At 39.1% G+C, this 22915-nt stretch overlaps 1 protein-coding gene across 7 annotated transcripts; it reads left to right on the top strand.

Moving 5' to 3' along the window:
* Positions 1-368: 368 nt before the first annotated feature.
* On the top strand, positions 369-22509 carry LOC131255794 (uncharacterized). 7 transcript variants are annotated; one of them, XR_009176443.1, is made up of 6 exons: positions 371-575; positions 1268-1706; positions 2366-2647; positions 10974-11201; positions 20355-20509; positions 21882-22509. XR_009176443.1 is itself a non-coding variant. In XM_058256620.1 (3 exons), exons 2-3 carry the CDS (start codon positions 1305-1307, stop codon positions 3164-3166), a joined length of 1203 nt encoding a protein of 400 aa, XP_058112603.1. In that variant the 5' UTR covers positions 369-575; positions 1268-1304; the 3' UTR covers positions 3167-3408. The 7 variants fall into 7 exon arrangements, 1 of the variants encoding a protein (XP_058112603.1); XR_009176437.1 differs by having other exon boundaries at positions 21760-22509; XR_009176444.1 differs by lacking the exon at positions 21882-22509 and adding an exon at positions 21114-21269.
* The last annotated feature ends 406 nt before the right edge of the window (positions 22510-22915 follow it).

The following is a 22915-nucleotide window of genomic DNA, read 5'->3' as shown; positions in this document are numbered from 1 at the left end:
TTTGTCATCCAAGCTGTTGATAAGGTCACTAAGACATGGATTAATCAAAATATCAAATATAAGACCGATCCAAATCTTTTTTGTCCCAAGATATTTGTAATCGTGGGCGTTCAATCACCACTTTTTCCTGTGGTATGGTCCACTTGAGTTTAAGATCTACTTCATTTTTGGGTATATGCTATAAAATGAGGGATAAAAGCGGATGGACCGCATGGATACAAAAAATATACACCAGGTTGGGCCCCACAGCGCCCAACACAACGACACACCACGGTTCGGGGTGGTGTTAGCCAACTGATCCCCGTCCAGGTCGGACTCTAAAACCCACCCGCCGAAGCCTTTTTTAGAAAGATACGGTAAAAAAAAACAAGGAAAGAAAAGAGAGCATATTCCTTCGTCGAAATAACACGGACTTGAAAATCACGTCAAAACCAAATTTAATAATTTTCCTAAAGTCCTTTATAGTTCCATCTCTTTTTTTATAATTGCTTTCAAATTCCGGATTTTTTTTGCAAATCTCGAGAGAGCGCAAAGCAGTAGCAATCGAACGCTGGAAGATCGAAAATCTGACAAAGGTAGGTGATAATTTTTTTTTTTTTTTTTCCTGCAATTCGAACGATCTTTAGTTCTGGAGTAGAGATTCAAATTTCATCGCTTTCCTCAAGATTTTTTTTTTTCCCTGTATTTTTAACACAAATGTATGTTCGTGGAATCAAAATTCATCTTTTCTTTTTTTTTTTTTTTGGAGCCAATATTCGTTTCATTTGCCTGTGAAATTGTTTTTGGGATTTTTTTGGTGGAATATCACGTATTTTGTTGCAATTTGGGGTTAGTTTAGGGCTTTCTCTTGGTGTGATTTTTTTTTTTTAAAATTTAAAATTTTATTTTTTATTAGTGTTTGTTGATTTTTAGGGCGATGTGTGATTCTTAGGGAAGAATCGGCTTCTAATGAGTATATATACGGCATCTGATTCCTAAGCCGCTATATGTTAAGATTTCTTTCTCTGGATTTGATTTCTCGATTAGGGTTTGCATGTAATGTTTCGTGTCTATGGAAGCAATGGATTCCCTAAATTGTTTTGATTGAACGGTTCTCAATTTGTCTGATGTGTGTTTACTCAATTTGTTTTTGATTTGGAATATTCTTAGTTTGCATTGATTCGGATTTTTAACGTGTGCTTGATTTTGTTTTGTTTGACGTGGATTTCGATTGGAGAATTTATCTGTTTGGCATTGGATTGATTTGTATTCTTTCTTTGTATACCAGGTTTAAAAATTCTTGTTGTTCTCAAAATATTATCGTCATGAGGCTCAGAAAGGGGAGTAAAGTAGAGGTGCTGAGCAAAAAGGAGGTGCCCTCAGGTTCCTGGTGGTGTGGCGAAGTCGTGTATGGAAATGGTCACTATTATGATGTTAGGTATTACCGTCCACTGGGTGACCAAGGCGAGCCAGTTGTTGAAAAGGTGCCTAGGAAGGACATTAGGCCTCGGCCCCCTGCTCTGGGCTGTGAGGAGAATTGGGTCGCTGGCGACATTGCTGAGGTGTTTGATAATCACTTGTGGAAAATTGCGGAAGTCGTGAACGTCGCTGGTGGAAATTGCTTCTTTGTCAGGCTCCTCGGATCTTCCCGAGAATTCAGAGTCAACAAGTCTCACCTCAGGGTGCGGCAATCATGGAAGGACGGCCAATGGGTCATAATTGGGAAGGTAAGTTCATTCTATTCTTTTGTCTTCTTCTTTCTTTTTTTTTTTGTTTTTGGTTTTAAAATTTCCAACTCTTCTGCACTTATTCTATATAGAGCTTTGCTAAGTGCACACGCATGTGCAATAAAGCTTGTGTACATCCTACACACGTGCTGGCATGGCGTGATAGATCCGAGATCCAATTTCATCCATCAGAAAGGCACCACTATATGGATGCCCTAGCCTAAGAATCAGGTTGATCCACTGGTCAGGGCGTTACAGTTTGCAAGACCAATGTACAGCAATGAAAAACTTGGCCGAAGTCATCTGTTTCCAATATCGGGGCCCACATGCTGAAGGGAACCAGATTTAATTTTTGGGAAAGCATGTAGAATGTCAGACCAACCCGATGGATGGATTGGATCTTGCACCTATGAGCTTTAGTGCACACATGTGTGCGCTTAGCAAAGCTCTTCTATATATGTACCTGAAGCTTTTGAGAATATCCACTCATCCTATACACAAACTTTTGAAAATTGGCCCATTATCTTGAATCAGATCTACTTGGTTTTGTTGTTCATGATCTTGGAGCAAGTACCTGATCTTGTTATTATAATGGGTTCTAAATATCATCTGGAGGCCTAGGAACATCATTTGCTAACTATTTTCCCATGTACACGCAGGATTCGAGAAGCGGTGAAGATAGAGACGCTAATGAGCTGTCACTAGCACAGTATTATCAGAAGCCTAGCTGCCGAGTGCCACTGCCGGATGTAAGGATGAAAGTTCGAGCTGGAGGCAACCATTTCCAGGAGCTCCCCACTAGAGGCGTGAAGAGAAATTCACAGAGTTGCTTGTCCCATGCTGAAACACATGTTGGAGTTGGTCGAAAAATCAGAGCGGTTGAGAAAGAGGGTCAATGTCAGCGACTTCTTCCAGCGCTTCCTGCCCCATTTCTGGAAAAGGTAGATGCTGTTGCTTCCCCAAAAACAATGTTGGGTGACAACTACATGCATGCTTCCTTTAACAACAGAATGACTCGAGTTTCGGAAATGGATATGGCCAGGGGGATACCAAATGCTGATGACAGATGTTTCATTCCAGGAAGCTTAGATTACAGTGATGCTGAGAGTAGGTCAAGCCCTGTTGCTAGTTGTAGTAGCACTAACTGTCGTCCCTATGTGTCACACCATCATTTTACAACACACCCCTGTCAAGATTCGGATTGTCATTCAGATGATGCCGAATCTTCTAGTGGGCAGGAATATGGTAGAAAACACCCTTTTTCTAGGAAAGAGGTTCTGGCAAGTGAAGTGCATCAGTTAGAGTTGCATGCCTATCGCTCTACTATGGAGGCATTATTTGCTTCTGGGCCCTTAAGTTGGGAACAAGAAGCAATGATGACAAATCTTCGCCTTATGCTTCATATCTCTAACGATGAACATCTGTTGGAGCTAAGGCACTTGGTTTCTGTTGAAACCTAGCTTCCTATTAGTTAAGCAGGAGAGCAACTCTAGGTTAGTGTAGGAAATTTCCCCCCCTAGAATAGGGTTCCTTCATTCAAATGTCCTCACTGCAATGTAAGGAGTGCCCTTTACTATGGTATTCAATATGTGAGTCATCAAGGTTCAAAACAATGAATTGCTGTGAATATGAAGCGTCTGTATGATTTACTGCTTTAAAGCAATGAAATATTATGAAAGGCTTCCAAGCATCACTTTGGTTTTGTTTTGTCTTTTTCCCTGTACTTTCATGGTCTTTTATGGGTTTGTATTGCTGTGCAAGCTTCTCCTTTTAAAGATGTTGGAAATTGGGACATCTACTCTTTTGTTAGAAGGTGCTCCATGAAATAACAGTCTAACTGGTACATGCAGAGAATGCCTTGTCTGGTTTGTTGGTTCTTACATGCTGAGAATGCCTTGCCTTGTCTGTTTGATCTACTCCTCAGATAATGATTTATAGTTCTTGCAGAGTGGAAGGAATTTTGCAAATTGGAACCATGCAATGCCAGATGTATGATGGATCTTCTAACAAACAAGTGGTGAATCCGCGGGTGGTTGCTCCATTCACTCTAGTCCCAACCATTGATTGTTGGCCAGTAGGATATCCACTTTCACTTTCTCGTCAGCCCTGACTGGCGTGGTCTGTTCAGTTACAACCGCTTCATTTGTGGAATCTCTATTGTTGAATCAAATCAAATGGTTCTTTCATTTGAAATTGAAAACTCTGCACATAGATTTCACCAACATCCCATCAAAGTTGCAGTTCATTTGGCTGTTATACTGAAAACCGATTTCTTAACCTATGATGCGGGCTGAACGGGGCCTCGCAATCCATGGCCCAGGATCATTAAGACAAAGCCCAAGCCCAAATCTGGCCCATCAATAAGGAGGCCCAATCCTCCTATTTAGGTAGCTAGCTATCAAAATCAATTAGCTAGTTATGTAATAATCAATCAGTCAAATCATCCTAATTGCATTCTTTATCCCTTAGGCATTTCTTTATTACTTTTTCATTTTTGTAATAAGTCATTCGTTGTCAATGACATTATGAATCTTTCTTATTTGTACGCATAAAACTTTATTTAAGGGCCTAGCATGATTAGTATCAAGGCACCTTGGAAATGAATGAAATTTTCTAGTTATTATTTGGCCTTGCTTGTGATTCTTGTGCTTAGTTGAATGTACCTACGTTTGGGTGGATCCTTCTCATCAGCCAGTTGCACCAGCTTGGTATCAGAGCAGGTCCCAATGGCTGGGTTGAAGTCCTGGATTAACAACGATCTCTATATTTTGTTTCCAGGTTCTTTAATCATAAAATTCTACATCTTTTTCATTTTTTTTTTTTCCTTAATTGCATTCATCCTACCCCATTTACTTTTTTTTTCCCCTTTTACAAGACCCAAAAGTCCAATTGAGATGGGGAGACTCAGCTGAAATCAACCCAAGAATCAACCATCCACCATCCATAATCCAACCTGATAACAATCCAAAAATCGGCCTTATTTTAGTTCAAATCTAGCTCATATTACAGCCCATTAAAACCCCCCAAAATCCCTACTCTATCCCATTAAAACCCCCCAAAATCAACCCCCTTCCAGCCCATTAAAACCCCCCAAAATCAGCACCATTCTGGCCCATTAAAACTCTAAAAGCCCGCCCTATTCTAGCCCACATTATGACATATTAAAAGTCCAAAATCCTAAACCATTAACAGTCCCAAATTCAGCGCTGTTTCAACCCATTAAAGTAGAGAATCTCATTCCATAAACAATCTTTTGTTCTAAATAAAAACCGCCCTATATTCTGTCCATTACTCTCCCGACGTCACCCCCGGATACGACGTTTACCCATAGTGGTCACAACTATTGAGGGAAGCTTACTGATAAATGGTGAGACAATTGCATCACCAAGCTATTTGCAAGGGCAGCTAGCTTGGAAACCGTTGTTAACTATGTGAAGAACCAAATGGGGGGAAATCTCATCCCATCGGAGTTCTCGATGGTGACCCAAACCCACAAGAAGAGTTCCATCTAGAACCTTCAGTGAATCAAAATAGTACGAGTCCTCGGGTGTCTGCTTATGACTTCATGCAACGACTCTTTGCAGAAAGATTCCATCATGCCTCGATAGAGACGCCCCAGATAGACAATATCACCAAGAAAGTACGGGTCGAGTTCCGAACTTCACGGTCACCTTGATTCAAAGGCTTTTGTTGATTGGATTACAATGCTTGAAGACTATTTTATATGGTATGACATGGATGATGTTTAATGAGTGACCTTTGTTAAGATCAAGTTGAAGGGCCCAATATGAATATGGTGGCAAAGCATTAATGACAACAATCTCATCATGGGACGTCCTCCTATCACCAGGTGGGCTAACATGAGGGAGAAGTTGGAAAGTAAGTATTTTCTTTCATACTACATAGATACTCTTCTCCAAGAGCTCCTTGCATTCAAACAGTGAACTTTATCGGTCAATGACTATATCGAGAAGTTTAATGAGTTTTCTATTTGCTATAAGCTTGCGGAGATGGACCACTTAACAATTAACTGTTATTAGGCAGGGTTACACTAAAAGATCCAATGCGAGATTGTCATGTATGATTTTGAATCGGTCGATGATGTTCATCGGAAGGCTCGATGAGTTGAACAACAGTTGCGGTGGCACACACTTCGATGTTTTGGCTTTTAAGCCGGGGAACCTTCTTTGAGAAAAGGTCCGGATCTACTTTTTAATTGAACTCCACTGCATGGCTATCGACTACCTCCTTACCCTTTTTAGTTGCGCCTATAGATGTAGACTTAGCTTGTACGACCATCACAGCCTTTGCTGCAAAACTCATACCAAAGGCAACCTGATGGGGACATCAGAGGACGGGTGTACCAGAGATGGAGACGACCACCCACGTCAGCGCACCTTTCTTTGTGAATGGGAGACGAGTTCCAGATGGGGCCCACCAAGCCATTTTGAAGATCCCACATGCATTGGACGTGCACAAGGAAGACCCCACCTTGGGATGATGCATGTGAGTTGCTTAGGAGATCATTTAGTAATAAAATTTCTATTTCGTGTCGATCAGACCATTGGATCTTGTTGATCAGGCCATCGGGCTACCAATCTGTTAGATTTGAGCCCCATGGACTCTAATCTTGCTTACTTTATGGTTTTTGTTATTTTTAAGAGTTATTTGATGGTTGAGATTGATAATATACATTTTATTTTCCTTATTTTGGATGATGGACTACTTTACTTAAGTGAGTGACATAGTTGTAATTATGCTGAATTTTAATTCTGAATTTTTTAATTATAAAACCATAAGGGGAGTGGAGTTCCAACCCCAGTGGAGATTTGAGAAGAAAAAAAGAAGAGAGAAGCTCCCTTGTGTGAATGAATTTTCCTTATTGTTTTCTTGGGGTTTTTTTTTTTTGAAAAAAAATCCTTCATTCCAATTGAATTGTGGAAGGGTACAAACTTGTTTGGTGGTGGATTCCCCAAGGTACATCTTCTTCCTCATCTTCGAAAGGTACTCTTTTTCTTATATCCTTCATCTCTCTTCTTCGAAAGGTATTTTTCTTTTTCTCTTATATTCCTCTTTCCCTTCCCATTACAACCTTCTAAACCCTAGATCTTCGATTTCTTATTTTCTCCAATTTTTAAAAACCTTAATTCCAAAATCCCCAATTCCCATAAACCCTAATTTTCCTAATTTCAGATTTTTCCCTTTCCTAACCATAATTATAAAACCTGCAAATCTGTTCATTGAGTGTGGAATGTGCCTATGCTAAATTGGAAGTTATATCATTCCATCTGTCTTAGATTTAATTGATTTATATGATTTCTTAGCATACGGGCATGTGATTTAGGTTAAATTAGATTTTATTCCCTATTGTTTACTCTTAATTAATTTGTAGGTTAATATTTTTTATTAATTGAATTACTTTATGGATTCTTTCATAATCTCCATGTTGCATGCTAGCATTAAATCATGTGTCCTGCATCACAACTAGTGCAACAGGGACATGACACCAAAGGGCAATGTCCCAATCGTAATCCTCTCCTCAGGCGAGAATGGCGGAGTGTTAATTGTTACCGTTACGAACACATATGGCACTTTCTAATGAGTTTTTGCAAGCCAGGAACCTCTATTATTGCGGTAATGAGGACACCTACTACGTGGACGACTATGCCATTGTCTATTTTGATGACATTTTTATTTATAGTAAGTCAAGGAAGGAGCACCTCAGTTATCTAGGCCTTATCTTGGAAGACCTTCGCCGAGAGTGCTTCTACATCAACCTTAAAAAGTGCACCTTTATGGGCGCATATTTGGTCTTCGTAGGGTACATTGTCTCGTCATAAGGTGTAGAGGTGGACCCTGCCAAGGTGAAGCCATTGTTGATTGGTTGACAACTACTACTATCTTTGAAGTTCGTAGTTACCATGGCTTAGCCACATTTTACAGACGTTTCGTGTGGACGACGTTATGGCTCCGATTACACATTGCATGAAACAAAGGGAGTTTCATGAGCATTTGATAAGTTCAAACGTAAGATGACCAAAGTTCCAATCTCGCGCCTTTCAGACTTAGAGAAAGTATTTGAGAATTGCGACGCTTTCAACATCGGCATTGGAGTTCTTAGTCAAGAGGGCCATCCAATAACATTCTTCAACGAAGCAATGCTAGTCCACTTATTACTTGGAGTTTATGCTGTTGTTCATACTCTATGGCATTGTCATCACTATTTGCTCGGTAAGGAGTTTGTCCTATACTCTGATCATGCAGCACTCTAAGCACCTAAACTCCTAAGCAGAATATGAGTGCTCGTCGTGTCAAGTGGAGTGCTTACCTTTAGGAATTCTCCTTTGTCATCCGTCACAAGGTTGGCAAAATTAGGTTGCTGATGCATTGTGCTGTCGTGCACATTTATTGTCATTGATGTCAGTCACTGTTCTGGAATTCAAAGAGATACGACGTATGCTGATGACAAGGATTTCGGACGTATTTGTACATACATTCTTCGTGGAAGCCACGAGACACCCACATTAAAAATTCATGATGGCTACTTATTCGTCCATCCGTGAGTATGTTATGAGGGAGTTATGTGTTGGTGGTTGTGGTGGTCATTCGGATGGATACTTTTGGCCTCGTCTAAGATTAGATGTCTCAAAGATTTGCTAGTAATGCAAGGTTTGCCAGTATGTTATGGTTTAAAAGAAAAACAATGGATTGTATCAACCATTGTCGATCCCACATGCTCCATGGGAAGATCTCAACAAGGACTTTGTCCCGAGTTTGCCAAAGACAACTAGAAAAGTTGATTCAATATTTGTGGTGGTTGATCGATTTTCAAAGATGACTCATTTCAAACCATGCTCGAATACAACAGACACTCTTAAGATTGCTCAATTATTTTTTCAAGAGGTTTGTCTTCATGGGCTTCCAAAGACAATTGTGTCAGATTGTGATACCAAGTTCATGAGTTATTTCTAGAAAACTCTTTAGCCAAAAACGAAAACCAAGCTTTGGTTCTGTAGTACTTACCATTCTCAGAGCGTTTGTCAAACGGAATTGGTTGACTATAGCTTGGGCTTGTCTTGTACGAGATCATATCACTATGTGGGACCTAGTAATACCCATGGTTAAATTTGCCTATAATAACTTAGTCAACAATTCCATAGGTATGTAATCTTTGGAAGTAGTAATTGGTATATAACCGCATCTTCCAATTGATTCAGTTCCCATACCCATAAAGCCGAGATCAAGCTCGGAAGTTGATGACTTCATGCGCAACTTAATATCGTTGCAAGTAATAAAGGTTATAAGAAACATGCAGATACAAGACATTGTTTTGTTGAATTTGCGGAAAGTGACATGGTTATGGCTCGTATTCGTCTTGAACGGTTGCCCTTGTACCTCAAAAAAACTTCATCCTCGCAATGCAGGATCGTTTAAAATCATAAAGAAGATTAGTGCCAATGCTTATATTTTACATCTCCCATCGGATTTACCGATTAGTCCTACTTTCAATGCGGAAGATCTTTCCATCTATTATGGGCACCATATTGATGATAGTATCGAAGAACTAGCCATAACACTTCTGACCATTTTGCCCCCCTATAGACGCTATCGTTGATGTTCTTGATGACCGGATCGTTTCCACGCGCCAAGGTGGTTATCAGAAGTTTCTCTTCTGTTGGCAAGTACGACCTCTCTTTGATGCTACATGGATCACAACTACAGACTTCTAGCGCTTGAATCCTGACCTCTATGAGCAATGTCAGGCCATTAACCAGTGAGAGTCGAGTTATTTCAAGCAGGGGAGCAGTGATGTAGGCTAAACTTGGCTCGTGATCCATGGGCTAGGCCTATGCCCGTTAAGCCCAAGCCCCATATCTGGCCCATCAGTAATGATGCCCAAGCCTTCGATTTAGGTAGTTAGCTAGCAAAGTTAATCAACTAGCTATGCCATAATCAATTAGTGAAATCTTCTTAATTGCATTCTTATTCGTTAGACATTTCTTTATTACATTTTCATTTTTGCAAGAATTCATTGGTTGTCCATAATCACCATCACCACTGTCATCATCTAAGCCTCATACCAACTAATTGGGGTTGGCTAAATTGATACATGAATCCTATTCCACCATAACACCTTATCAAGGACCATATCCTTGGTTTGCCACGGGTTATCAAGTGTTTTCCACCACCCATGTTATATTGTGCCTTTCCCTAGCAGAGCCTCCAACTTGAACCAACTCACTCCTAGCAAGTGCAGTTCTTGCTCTTCATTGCACGTGGTCAAATCAGCTAAGTCTACTTCGCATGGTCTTATTACCTATTGATTGGTGGCATGCCACTTCAATTTTGGGTATTTCATCAGCAATCTTAACTAATTCCTTGTTTCCACTTCTACTGTTACTAAAATTGCATTCCACATATACTGTTCTAGTCCGACTAATTTTAAATCCTAGGTAATAAAGCATCCCCCCATAGTTCTAGCCACTGTGTGGTTGAGATTATATGATATTTATTGTTCTAAGAAAATGATAGAGAATCACAGTAGTCTCCCGCCTGTTGGATGAGCTGGTGGAGACAGTATAGTGTGTGAGTGATCCAGGGTTCAATCCCTGGGATTTTTACCTTTCCAAAGCAGAACTAGCGAACGAGACACCGCATATACCAGTTAAATAGTTCTTTTGTGGAGAGCCTTTGAACAAAAGAGTAAACATTCCAATTTACAACACCCACACAGAAACATGTAGTATAAAATGTTTCAGATGAATATGAGATCCTCATCACTTGTGTCAATCTACATTAGCTTCATGATGATGGCCACTTGCTCATGTTTTGTGCAAGAATCCTTGATGATGCTATTATCATTCAGTCTTGTGACAGACACTGTGGCGTCTCTGATTTGTCAAAATTGGATGCTTATTTACCAAAGGAAGAAAAGGTGCTCATATGAGAGTGGCTTATGTTCAGGTGTAAGAATGTCTCCTTATGCTTCTTACAATGTTGTATGGAGAAGTTTATCCATGAAATTAAGTATGTATTCATAGAGCTAATGGCCAATCAAATCACTCTTTTGCCTTTTCCTTCTTTTCAATTTGAGTGGTACTTGATTGCAAACCTTGTGCAATGATAAGCTCTGTTATGCTCTTAGTTTTCAATGTATATGCTTTGCTGGATCCATTTTTGAATTGTTTGATTTCCCCCATACCATTTGGCTGTGCAAGGGATTTTTATTTTTGAGGAGATTATTGATGCTTCCCCTGCATTTTCCAGGGCCGAAGTTTGATGCTTGTGCACCTCGCTTCCAAAGGCCTAAGATTGGTGGGCTTAGTCACCTTTTTTCACTGTAGACTTGGTAATATTTGCCTCTGATTCCCCAAAAGAAGCCAATGGGATTTTAATTGTTCTGTGAGCATGCGATGCATTCTGTGCTGAATTCAGTGAAAGCAGAAACTTGTAAAAGTTCTGCTATCAAGTTTCTGAGATGTTGATGCTTGAAAGGTTTTACTTCTAAACTTTCTCCTTGGCTATTTCATATTTGCAGATTACATTACTGGCTAGCATTTGTTCTTAAGCTTTATGCATTTAGATATTTCCTATTCCTGTGGCCAGTTTTGACATCTGTTGTTTCTCCATGTGGTAGTTTTGTAAATCATTGGTGTGTGTGATTGATGTTACTTTCAACAACAGACTTTAAGGGGGAAAAAGAAAAAACTAAAAAGAGCTAGGTTTTGATAATCCAAGAAACTGAAAGGATTGTTGGAAGCTGAAAGGTCCAAATTGTTTTGATTGGTTTATTGTTAACTGTGCTGGTTTTCTTAACTTCATATGGCATATCAAGTAATTGAATACCTAAGAGAAGATACAGCATTATCTGAGAAGCAGTGAAACAATTGTCAATTGTTATTAATAGCAAATGAAATGTGCAATTCAGGATATCAGAAACGCAGCCCTTAGTCTCAAGCATGGATGCAAATCTTCAAAGCCATTGATATGGTCATCTAAGAGATTTGACTGGAATCAGTTCCCTTGTTGGCTTTTCTGTTGCTATTATCAATCCCTAAATTTCCTAGAGTATTTGATAGTGCAGGGAGACAAATGCAAAATTTTGCTAAAAGAAGTTATGCAACCAACCAAGCTAAAGATGATTCTTGCTCCATCCCAGGAGTATGTTATCTTATGGGAGGCAATTTTAATCATACTGTCAAATTGCTAAACAAAATCCTAATTGCTAAACAAAATCCATGATATCATGCGATATATCATCGATATCGGTGTTCTGTTGTATTTATACCAGAAATTGTCGATATCTGTTGATATTGACAGATATCGTTCTGGAACTTTTTTCCCCTCTTGAAAAAACTCAGGAAACCCCAAAATTTTTCCATTTTCCTTTAAATTTCTTTCTTCTGAGTTAGTCTTAGGTGGATTTTGATCCATCTTCTGCAAGATTTTGGGAGGAAAACAAGAATTTGAACCCGGAATCACCATATTCAAGGATTAGGGGCTGTTATTTAATCGGTGAGATATTTTCCATTTTGATCAATTTATTTTGGTTTAAATCATATAAAATGAGCGTAAAATGAAAAGAAATCCTTAATTCTTCATGGTTTCCATGGAAAATCAAGGATTTCCAATGTGGATTTGAGATTTGAGTGTAGGTGGGGTGCTTTGGTGGAAATTGGGGAAAATTTGAAAATTTCCCAATTTTACGCAAATTGGTTGCAATGTTGCACTCCAAACATGAAATCAAGATGTACGATGCCTGATCTACTGATTTATGAACTTTTTTTTTTTTTTTTCAAATTCCAGAAAATAATAATTATTTAAAATTTAAAATTTTAAAATTTTAAAATAATTAAAATATATATATTTTTAATTTACCTTCAACCAGCTATGGATTGAGACTAATTTCGAAGTATTTAGGAATATTTGATGAAATGATTATTACATACTGTAATTTTGAAATTCGAGTGTAAGTCGGTTGATTTGGGAAAATTGAAGAAAATTTAAAATTTCTCAATTTAGCGAGAGGGTATCACAATGTTGTGGACTGCCCTAAGTGCCCATTAGATGTGCGAGTAGAGATGAGGGCTGTATTGAAAATAAATGGGAAGATAAAGATGAACGACATGCGCTAGATATGGAGGAGTTTGGGCGGCCCCATTTTGGGGGGAGGGGATAACCCGCTTGGAAGGAGCATTTAGCGGGAGGGTATCGTAATGTTGTTGAAAAAATGGGAAGATAAGAGATGAACGACATGCACGAGATTGGGAGATTAGGGAGGAGTTGGGGCGACTCCCATATATAGGTGACAAGGATGTTGTGGATCTCGGTGACGATGATGATCCTGATTACTGACGATATCCATCAAGGACATATGATCGTGGGAGTATCAGAGGCTTCGGACGGGGATCACGGATGATGGAGGGGAGCTCGAGTTCTAGGTCACATCATGATTATGGATCACAAACACAGGAGAGTAGCTACAGGAGAGTAGCTCGAGTTCTATGCCACGGTATGGGTATGGATATGGAGCTAGTGGATATGCGCGGAGTGACTCCCGGAGTCACGACTCATCGTTTTTTTGACTACGGTCATGACTTCACTTCTGCAAATGGGCAGGGATATGGGCGGCAGTATGGATACCTAGGAGCTCCATCTATGCCTGCTACAAACTATGATTATTACATAGCACCGACAACTGGGCGTATTGGTTCAGTTTAGAGAGGATGAGTACCAACGTTATATCAGGGAGTATCTTAACTAGTGCCATTCTACTATGATTTGGGAACAATATTGTCAATTTGTTCCCAACCCCTTAGAGATGGAGATGATGATTACGAGCCACTGTGCAACTCCATGTGGGTCTAGGCCATAGCCAGTCACATCATTGATAGGTATAGTTTTCAATTTCTACTTCTTCTTTTGCTTTTGAATGAATTGGTTGGGTTTTCATACATGTCTTGATACATTTATAAATGTTATGTATTCAATTTGAATATAGTTGCATTTGTTCAGTCAAACAACGCATAACTTAGGACCCTATACAAAGGAAACCTATTATGTGCACTTCTTTTTTGAGATGTTATGTTTTAAAAGTGTATATTAAGGTTTTTTTTTTTTTTTTTTTTTTTTTGTAAATTCCTATAGTTTTATTGAAAAATTCAACCATTTCCCCAATGTTTTCCCATGTTTCCCAAAAAGTGCGATAAATTACCCGATACAAACGATATATCCCGTGCGTAACCTATACGTATTTGTATCCCAAGGGTGCGATACATAGCGCGATACTGACACTATGAACACTGTTCAGAACCATGCCTATCATAGGGCCCAACATGTGCTAACTCTAGACATTTGTTGCTAGATTTAGGGCCTAAATGTCAGGAACCAGAATTTAGTATTTGTGGAAGATATGGGCGCTGATTTTAAGATGTGATTGAAGATTTTGAGGATTATTCCTAGATATGCTTTTACTATTATCAGGCTTTTGGCCATCTTTGGTGGATAAGAATGATTTGAAATCAATCTAATAGCTGAAGATTGATAGGGATTTGTCGGGGGTTGCATTCCACATTTCTAAATTTATGAGTTCCTGTTTGAGTCATATAGGGATAAATGTCAATTTCAAAGTTGTTCATTCTTCTCTACTAAAACATTCTTGTAGGCATGCTCTTGTATATTCTTGCGATTCGAGTTCCACATCTCATTGAATTGATAATAGGGTTGCACTATTCTAAGTTTATGAGTTATTGTTTAAGTCATTATAAGGAGAAATTTCAATAAAGTTGTTCATTCTTCTCTATTTAAACGTTCTTGTAGGAACACTCCTGTCCATTCTTGCAATTCGAGTTCCACATCTCATTGAATCGATAACAGGGTTGCACCATTTTGGTATTAGACCAAGTCATCTTCGGTGATTTTCAACACTATATCATTTCCAAATGGCTTTGAAGGGGGTGACATAGGAAGAGTTTGTGCTAATAATCCAATTGATCCACACACTCATAGAGCGAGTAATCAACTGATGCATATGATAAGCAATATCACTAATCAAGTGGGAGACCTCCGGTGTAGAAGGAATTTGGAGACCGGAGTTGGAGTGCATGGACGTAGGGGCAGTGTTCGAATTATCTCTGATATTATCGAAATATCTTTGATATTATCTTCATCTTCAGCTCAGCGATACCGATAACACTGGTAGCAATACCGATAACACCGGTAGTGATACCGATAATGCTGGTAGTATAAAAAATTCCAGGTATTAGCAATGTACCGCTAAGTATCACCAACGTATCAATATCGCTAATGTAATCGATGTAAATTCTAGGTGTCGCTTGTATTATCATTGCATTAATTCGCCAATGTATCTCCAATATTTTTAACTATGTAAATTCTAGGTAATGCTTGTATCATAAGTGTATTGATGATATTTCAATAATATCGCCAACGAATTGATATCATTAAAATTTTGTTTATTATAAATTTTTTTATTTCATTTTTATTTCATGGGCACATGGTTGTATGTAGTGTTCAATTTGTCATTGATAATATTGATAATATCTCGATATTATCGATATCGTAACATGCGCGAGATGGAGATCACAATCTTCCATTTCCTTTCTAATTGTTGATGATTTCTTGGTGAAATATCATGTGTTGTTGATATTTTGCAACATCGATGGATGTTTGGATGGTTAAATAGGCTGGATGGGATGGTTGGACTAATTTCTTACAACAACACAAGCTTTTAAGGTCCCATTAAATGGAAACTTGTTATGTATGCATTCTTTTTACAAATTTTTTATTCCTAAATATGCAAATATATACATTTTAACATCTCCTGAAGTTTCACTAAAAATTCCACCGTTTTTCCCATGTTTCCCCCCATTTCCGGTTATTAGCGATATCAATATTGTTTCCACATCCTTGGCCAATGAAACTTGTAGTGATACCAATACTTCGAACACTGCGTAGGGGAAGGTCCCTACAATGGGCAGGCCCGACCTGTAAAGACTCCAATGATCGAATCCTTTGATAGTTGAAATGTTATAGAAAGCACATAATAAATGTGAGGAATTTTGAAATTCTATGGTTGTTTGTATGTTGACAACTTCATCGATTGACTAAGGTGGAAAATGTGTTTGAGTACAATGAAACCATACACAATTGGAAGGTTACGTTAATGGCTATGAGTCCTTATTAAGGTTGTAACCTACAATGGGCGGCCACAACTTGTGAAGACACTAATGACTGAATCCTTCGATTGTTGGATCCAGTGTTTCAAATAGTGCCCGTAACACTACGTAGCGTAGCGTAGCTAAATAGTGCAAGCGCTATAGCTACGTAGCATGTAGTGTACGCTACAATGTATTTTTTTTATATAATGGTGTAAAACTCACATCATAAAAAAAACTTAAAATGTAAAGTTAAAACCAAACTTTTTTATATTTACTTTCACTTAAAAATGGTAGTGATCCTTTGTTAAAGTTGGTGTGAAACTCGTACACTTAAAAACCTTTGAAGCTAAAAAGGAAAACCCCTCTTAACCTCTAGGATTTTTACCTCTTTTCATACTTGTGAGTTGACTTGTGGTTTCAATTAGACATTATTAATTAAAATGGTTTGCTTAGAAAGTTGTTATGCGATAATTATTTGATTATTGATATTTTTATGACTTTATATGTGGATTAGCTTTTGATAAATAATAATTAATAACTTGTTTGAACATGCTTGTACTTGAAAAAATGAATCATTCGTAAGGCGCGCGCGCGCACACACACACATTGCTTAAAAACTAATTATCATATTTTTAAACTAAAAAATAGAAGTTTCGTGTAGCTTATGCTACATGCTACGCTACTTATGCTACACACTACACTATTTACGCTCCAAGCTACAAGCTACAAAGGGCTGAACGCTACGTAACACGCAACCACTATTTAAAACACTGGTTGGAATGTGATAGAAAGCCCGGAATTAATGTAGAAATTCTGAAATTTTATGGTTGTTTGTATGTTGATGACTTCATCAATTGGCTAAGCAAGATGGAAAAGGTGTTCGAGTATGACAAAATCGTAGGCAATTGGGAGGTTAAGTTAATAACTATGAAATTCTTTGGTGATGTGTTAGCATGGTGGTACAATCTTCAAGCTGAACAAATCTGTTGAGGTGAGTAGAAAGTAAATTATTTGGAAAAGATGAAAAGTGTAGGCAACCGGTCCTGAATATCAATCCTCATTTAGAGTGAATCTGGCTGAGGAAGGAGAATATGTTGAAGACACTTCTAACTGCATGCAAATGAAACTGAAGATGACAAAGAATACGAAGAACATGCATATGAGAATGGGCGTATGTTGGGAAAGATGCAGCAGATATGTATGGTGATGGGCGAAACGTTGGTTATGCAACGAAGATGCTACCAATGCCCTGAGTGATAAGGGACGATGGTTGTGACATAATATCTTCTACACTATCTGCAGTTCTGGTGTGAAGATATGCATGCTTCTAGTAGATTGGGAAGCAGAGAGAACATTGCCTTACAAGAAATGGTGGATAAATTAAAACTTAAAGAACACAAGCATCCATGTTCTTACAAGATTCATTGGTTCAAAAAAGGAGGATAAGTGATGTAGGACAACTAACCACTTGCTCTAAAAGCTTGAACTGATAAAGCATGGCGAATTAATCCCTTTATCTCATATCCTAGGCCCTACATCCCATGGGTTAGGACCTTGGTTGAGCCCCCCTCACGGGTCCCACATCACATGGGTCCCGCCTCACATGGGCCGCCCACCCCAAGTGTGCCACTGCATCTCAGGGCCACCCCACTTGAGCCTGGTGTGAAAATGCCCTTGCATTAATCATCCTTGGTGAGGAGTCTCGAATACGAGACCTGCTTTGATACCAATTTGATGCAAGATAGCTAACCACTTGCTCTAAAAGCTCAAATTGATAGAGTATGGTGAATTAATCCCTCTATCTCATAGCCCAGGCCCCACATCCCATAGGTTGGGACCTCAGCCGAACCACCCTCGTGGGCCCCACATCACATGGGTACCGCCTCACATGAGTCACCCACCTCACACGGGCCACCCACCCCGAGTGTGCCTCTGCATCCCACAAGCCACCCCACTCGAGCCCGGTGTGAAAATGCCCTTGCATTAAGAAGTCTTTGTTAACTTTAGCTGCTTATTTTCCTTCTCCTTTGGATCTAAGTACAAGGATGAGTAGTGGTGTGACGTGGTTCTCATGGATACATGCCATGTTTTTGTTGGGAACACCTGGCTGTAGGATAAAGATATGGTGCAATTGACTGAGGATAACACCTATTCATTCATCAAGGATGGTGTTAATATCACATTGCACCTAATGAAAGATGTTCCAACACCCAAATTTGATATAGAGGAGGGTCATAATCGCTTAGTGTACATTATTTTGAAGAAGAAAGGAAGGATCATTTATGTCTTCGTTGTTAAAGAAGAAGTAAGACAGTTGGATGTTCCACCTCTCATGCAGAAGCACCTTCATAAGTTTCAAGACTTGGTACCCGAAGAACTCCCAGCCCGATTTCCTCCTAGGAGAAACATTGAACATCATATTAGCACTAGGTTTGAAAACGCTGAATTTTGCGCATTACCGAAGGAGTCTAGCAAGAGAAGTCGAACTCCTACCATAATTGTCCGACATAAAAAAGTTCAAAAGAAGAAAGAGAAAACAGAAAAAGAAGCGAAAGAAGGATATCAAAGAGAGCAAAGCCAAGTATTGAGAAGCTATAAATAAACATCTCAACGAGTATATTTATAAAGAAGGTGACTTGGGTATGGTTTATCTCCGTAAAGAAAGGTTTTTGAGGGAAACTTACAACAAGCTCAAGTCTAAGAAGATTGGACAATACCTTTAAATAAAAGAAGAAGAAGATTGGACAATACCTTTAAATAAAAGAAGAAGAAGATTGGACCATGCCGAGTCAAGAGAAAGTTGGGTGGTAATGCTTATGAGATCGAGTTGCTAGAAAATATTGATATCTTGCTTACTTCGTGTGGCAAATTTGTTCGAGTATCATGTTGAGGTGGTTGATATGCAAGACGAAGTTGATACTGATATGGAGAAACTACTCCCCAAGCAATGGGAAGAAAAAAAATGAACTAGTGCTGCAGATGATCATCGGCACTCTATGAGGCCATTATGAACAGTACTTGTTGAAATGGAAGACACAAGTTATATTCTGAATGCATATGGATCATGAGCAACAAATTGAAAAGATTGGATCTGGACCTCTATCACTTGTATGAAGTGTCAAACTCGTTGGAGTTGAGTTCTTTCCATCTTGAGGGGATGGCAAAGCCCATCATATGCTGATTTTGGATGGTTTGTTGCTAGATTTAGGCCCTAAATGTTAGGAAATGCAATTTACGTTTTGTGGAAGATATGGAGGATGATGTGAAGTTGTGATTGAAGATTTTAAGTATTATTTCGTAGATTTGCTTTTACATCATTAGGCTTTTGCCATCGTAAGTACATTAGATTGATTTGAAGTTGAAGAGTTGGGGGATCTTCATTAAATATTCATGGGGATTATCTTTAAGGCCTATAAAGGGGGTGGGGGTGTGTAGGAGGCAAGGCATTCCACATTTCTAAGTTTATGGGTTTTTGTTTAAGTCATAATGAGAAATTTCAAATTCGACAAGGTTGCTTGTTCCTCTACTCAAACATTCTTGCGGGTGTACTCTTGTCCATTCTTGCAATTCAAGTATCCACATCTCTCCCTCTCTCTATAGTATGTATCCACATCTCATTGAATCCTGGTTGCACCAAAAGCTCATCCCTTTTGATGGAAAGGACCCAAAACCCCAGGCATTGAACAGGTGCTGGATGGACTTTGGCATGAATCATGCCACTTTAAATTGACGGAGTCACCATTACAAAAAACAGCTGTGAAGGGGCGGAGGATGAGAAGGTGATTGGTTCTTCCCCCATTTTTCCAAGAAATGCAGCACCCATTAACTACAATCAAGTTTCTTCCATGAAGGGGATCTCATTAATTAGTGACATTAGATATTCAGTAGTTAGATATGGACTTCATATATTACACTTTACACCCAACTTAGATGGATTTCGTTAGGGGTCCTTCCGTTTCATCTGAAGTTGATTTGCAATAACTAGTCCTATAAAGTGCAATAACCAAAGTTCTTTTTTAATCAGCAGTGAAATTTTGTTATTGTATCTTCAAGTTACTTTACATCCCTTTCAAGCTGGACTTGTAAAGAACATAATTGCAAGTTGCGGATTATGAATAACTAGGAAAAACTATCATCATCTAAGGCTTATCCCAACTAATGGGGTCGGTGGTAAGTAGGAAAGATAATTTATTTTTATAATTTCCTCCTGGCCATGAAAAGGATTGCTGCATCAAAATTCCCTCTGCAGAAAGGAATCCCATCATAATAAGCCTTTTCATTGCTGTCGCCTCAAGTCTACCACTTTAGATGTTCAACTAATTCGATTTGTCAATAAAGCCTTATTGTTTCTGTTTATTATATCATGTGCTATTGTTGTTTGGTGAGAATGGTTTTTATTCTGCATGTATCAACTATTTTATACCCTCTTCAAGATTTAATCAAATATTTCAATACTTTGATATGCCTTAAGATATTGGGGAAGACGGGAACCTGCTGATGTCGAACAAAAAGGATGGTCCCGTTCATGTTATGGGCCTCGTGGTTTGTACCTGCTCAAGACCTGCTCAAGACCTTTCTGTCACTAGTCAAGGTTCAGAATTTTCCATCAAATTGGTGCCCTTCAAGGTAATGCCTCTCTAGCTCAATTTTCTCTTTTTCTTTCTTTTCCCACAGTGACCCATACCTTTCCATTCACAATCCTTCTGGATTTAATCTTGTTTGTTGATTATGGAAATTTTAGCTTATGCAGAAACTGAGGTAACGATCTCCGGAATTGATTTGGTATATAGGGAAAACATTATTGGATGCATATACCATTGTCCATGCAATTTGACCTGAGGCCAGTTTTACCAGACCATTTGATGATCCTGACTGTCCGAAAAAGTTCCAGTGTAGATGGCGCCACATGGCAAAGATCTCTGCCATCCATTGGAGATGCCTTCTTGAGACAATTGTGAGTTAGAAACAATTCTCAAAAAAAAATGTTATTAATTAACCATAATATGGATGGCGAGAATCTCTGACTGGCAATGTTTTTGCTCTGTGGACAATGTAATGTTGGACCTCTTAGATTAATGGTCTGGATCGTTAGGTGGTCTAGCAGTGGGGACGAACCTGAGCACCTCATCATCTACCACTAATTAATCTTGTCAATAGAAATATTTTGAAAGGAATACCAGTGCTTGAAATGCTGCCGACTTGATTGGTGGGGGCTGGTGCTGGCTTGCAGGCTGAAGGTTGGAGACTGCAATGCATGCATACCATTTGATTCGAGATCCATGGTGATTTGGATTATCATTCATCTGGTTATTGTTTTGGGAGGTTGCTTGGAAACTGCATCTCAAGATTGGGGTGTTTGTGCTCCAAAATTGCCACATGGTGTGCCTTCTCTTGCTTGGGAGGAGTACTGCCCTATCCAATCCATGGGACTTATTACCTCTTCCTCATTAAACTTCCAACTAAAGCATTGAATGAGCGTGAGAAAATTTGGGTAAGAGAGGGTTTGGCATTTGTGGATTTGAGCAAAGGAATTGGGTAGCAGCACTGATGATTTAGCAAAAGAGCCAAAAGCTCTTTGGAGAGGGATTAAAAAAAATAAAAATCTGTGCACAAGAGACTAATATCCATTGACGTCTGCCTTGAATAAATCCTTTTTTATCAATAAAAAAGAAGATTAAAGAGGCGATTTGTGGCAAAAGTGTGGGGTTGCCACGTCTCAGGTGGGGGAATTGGGAGCTTGATTTGGTCCAAAATGAAGGTTGTCCTAGGTTGAATATGAACTTTTGGGTTACATAAAAGATATTGTTTGTGGGATTGGAAATCCTAGTTAGCAAGAATGAGATAATAGGATTTTTGATGATCAGAGTGCATTGTAGGTGCTGGTGGAAAGAACCCTATCTTACTAGTTGGGTGTTTGTGAGGCTGGGATCAATGTGCATTCTTCGTCATTTTTTGGGAAGGTATAACATAGTATTGATCATTTGTGATTGGCATGCAGTGATTGCCAAGGACAGTGGGAAAGGTTGCCACCTACTTGGTCTCCTTCCCCGACAGGTTGTGGGAAGCTTAATTTTCAGTGGTTTCTCAGATGGGAACTTGGGCCAGGCAGGAAACAATGAGTGGTGAGGAGGATGTCAGGCATCATTTTCTACAGCACATGGATTGATTGACCAGGCAGAGGCATTGGCTCTTGCCCCTTCACTATGAATTGAGAAATTAGAGAAGCTCCTTTTTAAGGCGCCTTGTTGATGTATAATGTTTTTCCTGTGGTTTCCTCAAGTGGTTATCCTCCCCAGAAGCAGTCTTTTGAAGCATGTGTAGCTTTTTTTTTTTTTGCTTTTTGGGGCCCATTTCGACACACCCTCCAAAGCAGTATTTGATGCATAAACACCAAATTTAGGCAGACCTGTTTGTGTTGTGTTCGGATGCATTGCTACAGAGTCTGGTTTTCCAACTCATTAAAGCGGCTCACTTGTGAAAAGCCAATCTGACTCCCTCCTCTCTGGAAGTTCAACCAAACGATCTGATTGTTTTAATGAAATTCTGAGCATCTTTCAAAACTCAAAGGAACAGAAATATTGCCAGTCTCTACCAGTGAATAGTTGATGTAATTGTATGGTCTGTAATTGATTTCTTCTACAGTACATTTACTTCCCTTTGCAGAGGTTTGCCAGACTACATCCTGACATATTGCTACAAGGAAAGCTGTTGGATCTGGGGTCATATTCAGTGATCCACACCGTTTATGGGTGGAAAACAATGATGAAAGTGGCTGCCTCAAGATATTCAAGATTGGAAACTCCTGGACATGCAAATCAATGGTCCAGCCAATGGAAAAATGTTAAATTATCATAGTGCTAAAGTAATTGGATTCTGGGGGTTTCATTTCTAGGGATCCCCATTGACGGTGAGGCCCTTCCGGTAAATGCTGCGGAGTACACACTCATGACCCTGCATCCAACGGCCTGGATCCTGATGTATATGGATGTATTCTAGCAATAGATTGTTGCTCTCATACGAGTCTGGCAAATA

The sequence above is a fragment of the Magnolia sinica genome, chromosome 1, assembly GCF_029962835.1.
Source record: "Magnolia sinica isolate HGM2019 chromosome 1, MsV1, whole genome shotgun sequence".
In the NCBI taxonomy this organism is placed as follows: domain Eukaryota; kingdom Viridiplantae; phylum Streptophyta; class Magnoliopsida; order Magnoliales; family Magnoliaceae; genus Magnolia; species Magnolia sinica.
The sequence above is the reverse complement of the archived record's forward strand: the minus strand, read 5'-3'. Positions and strand labels throughout refer to the sequence as shown.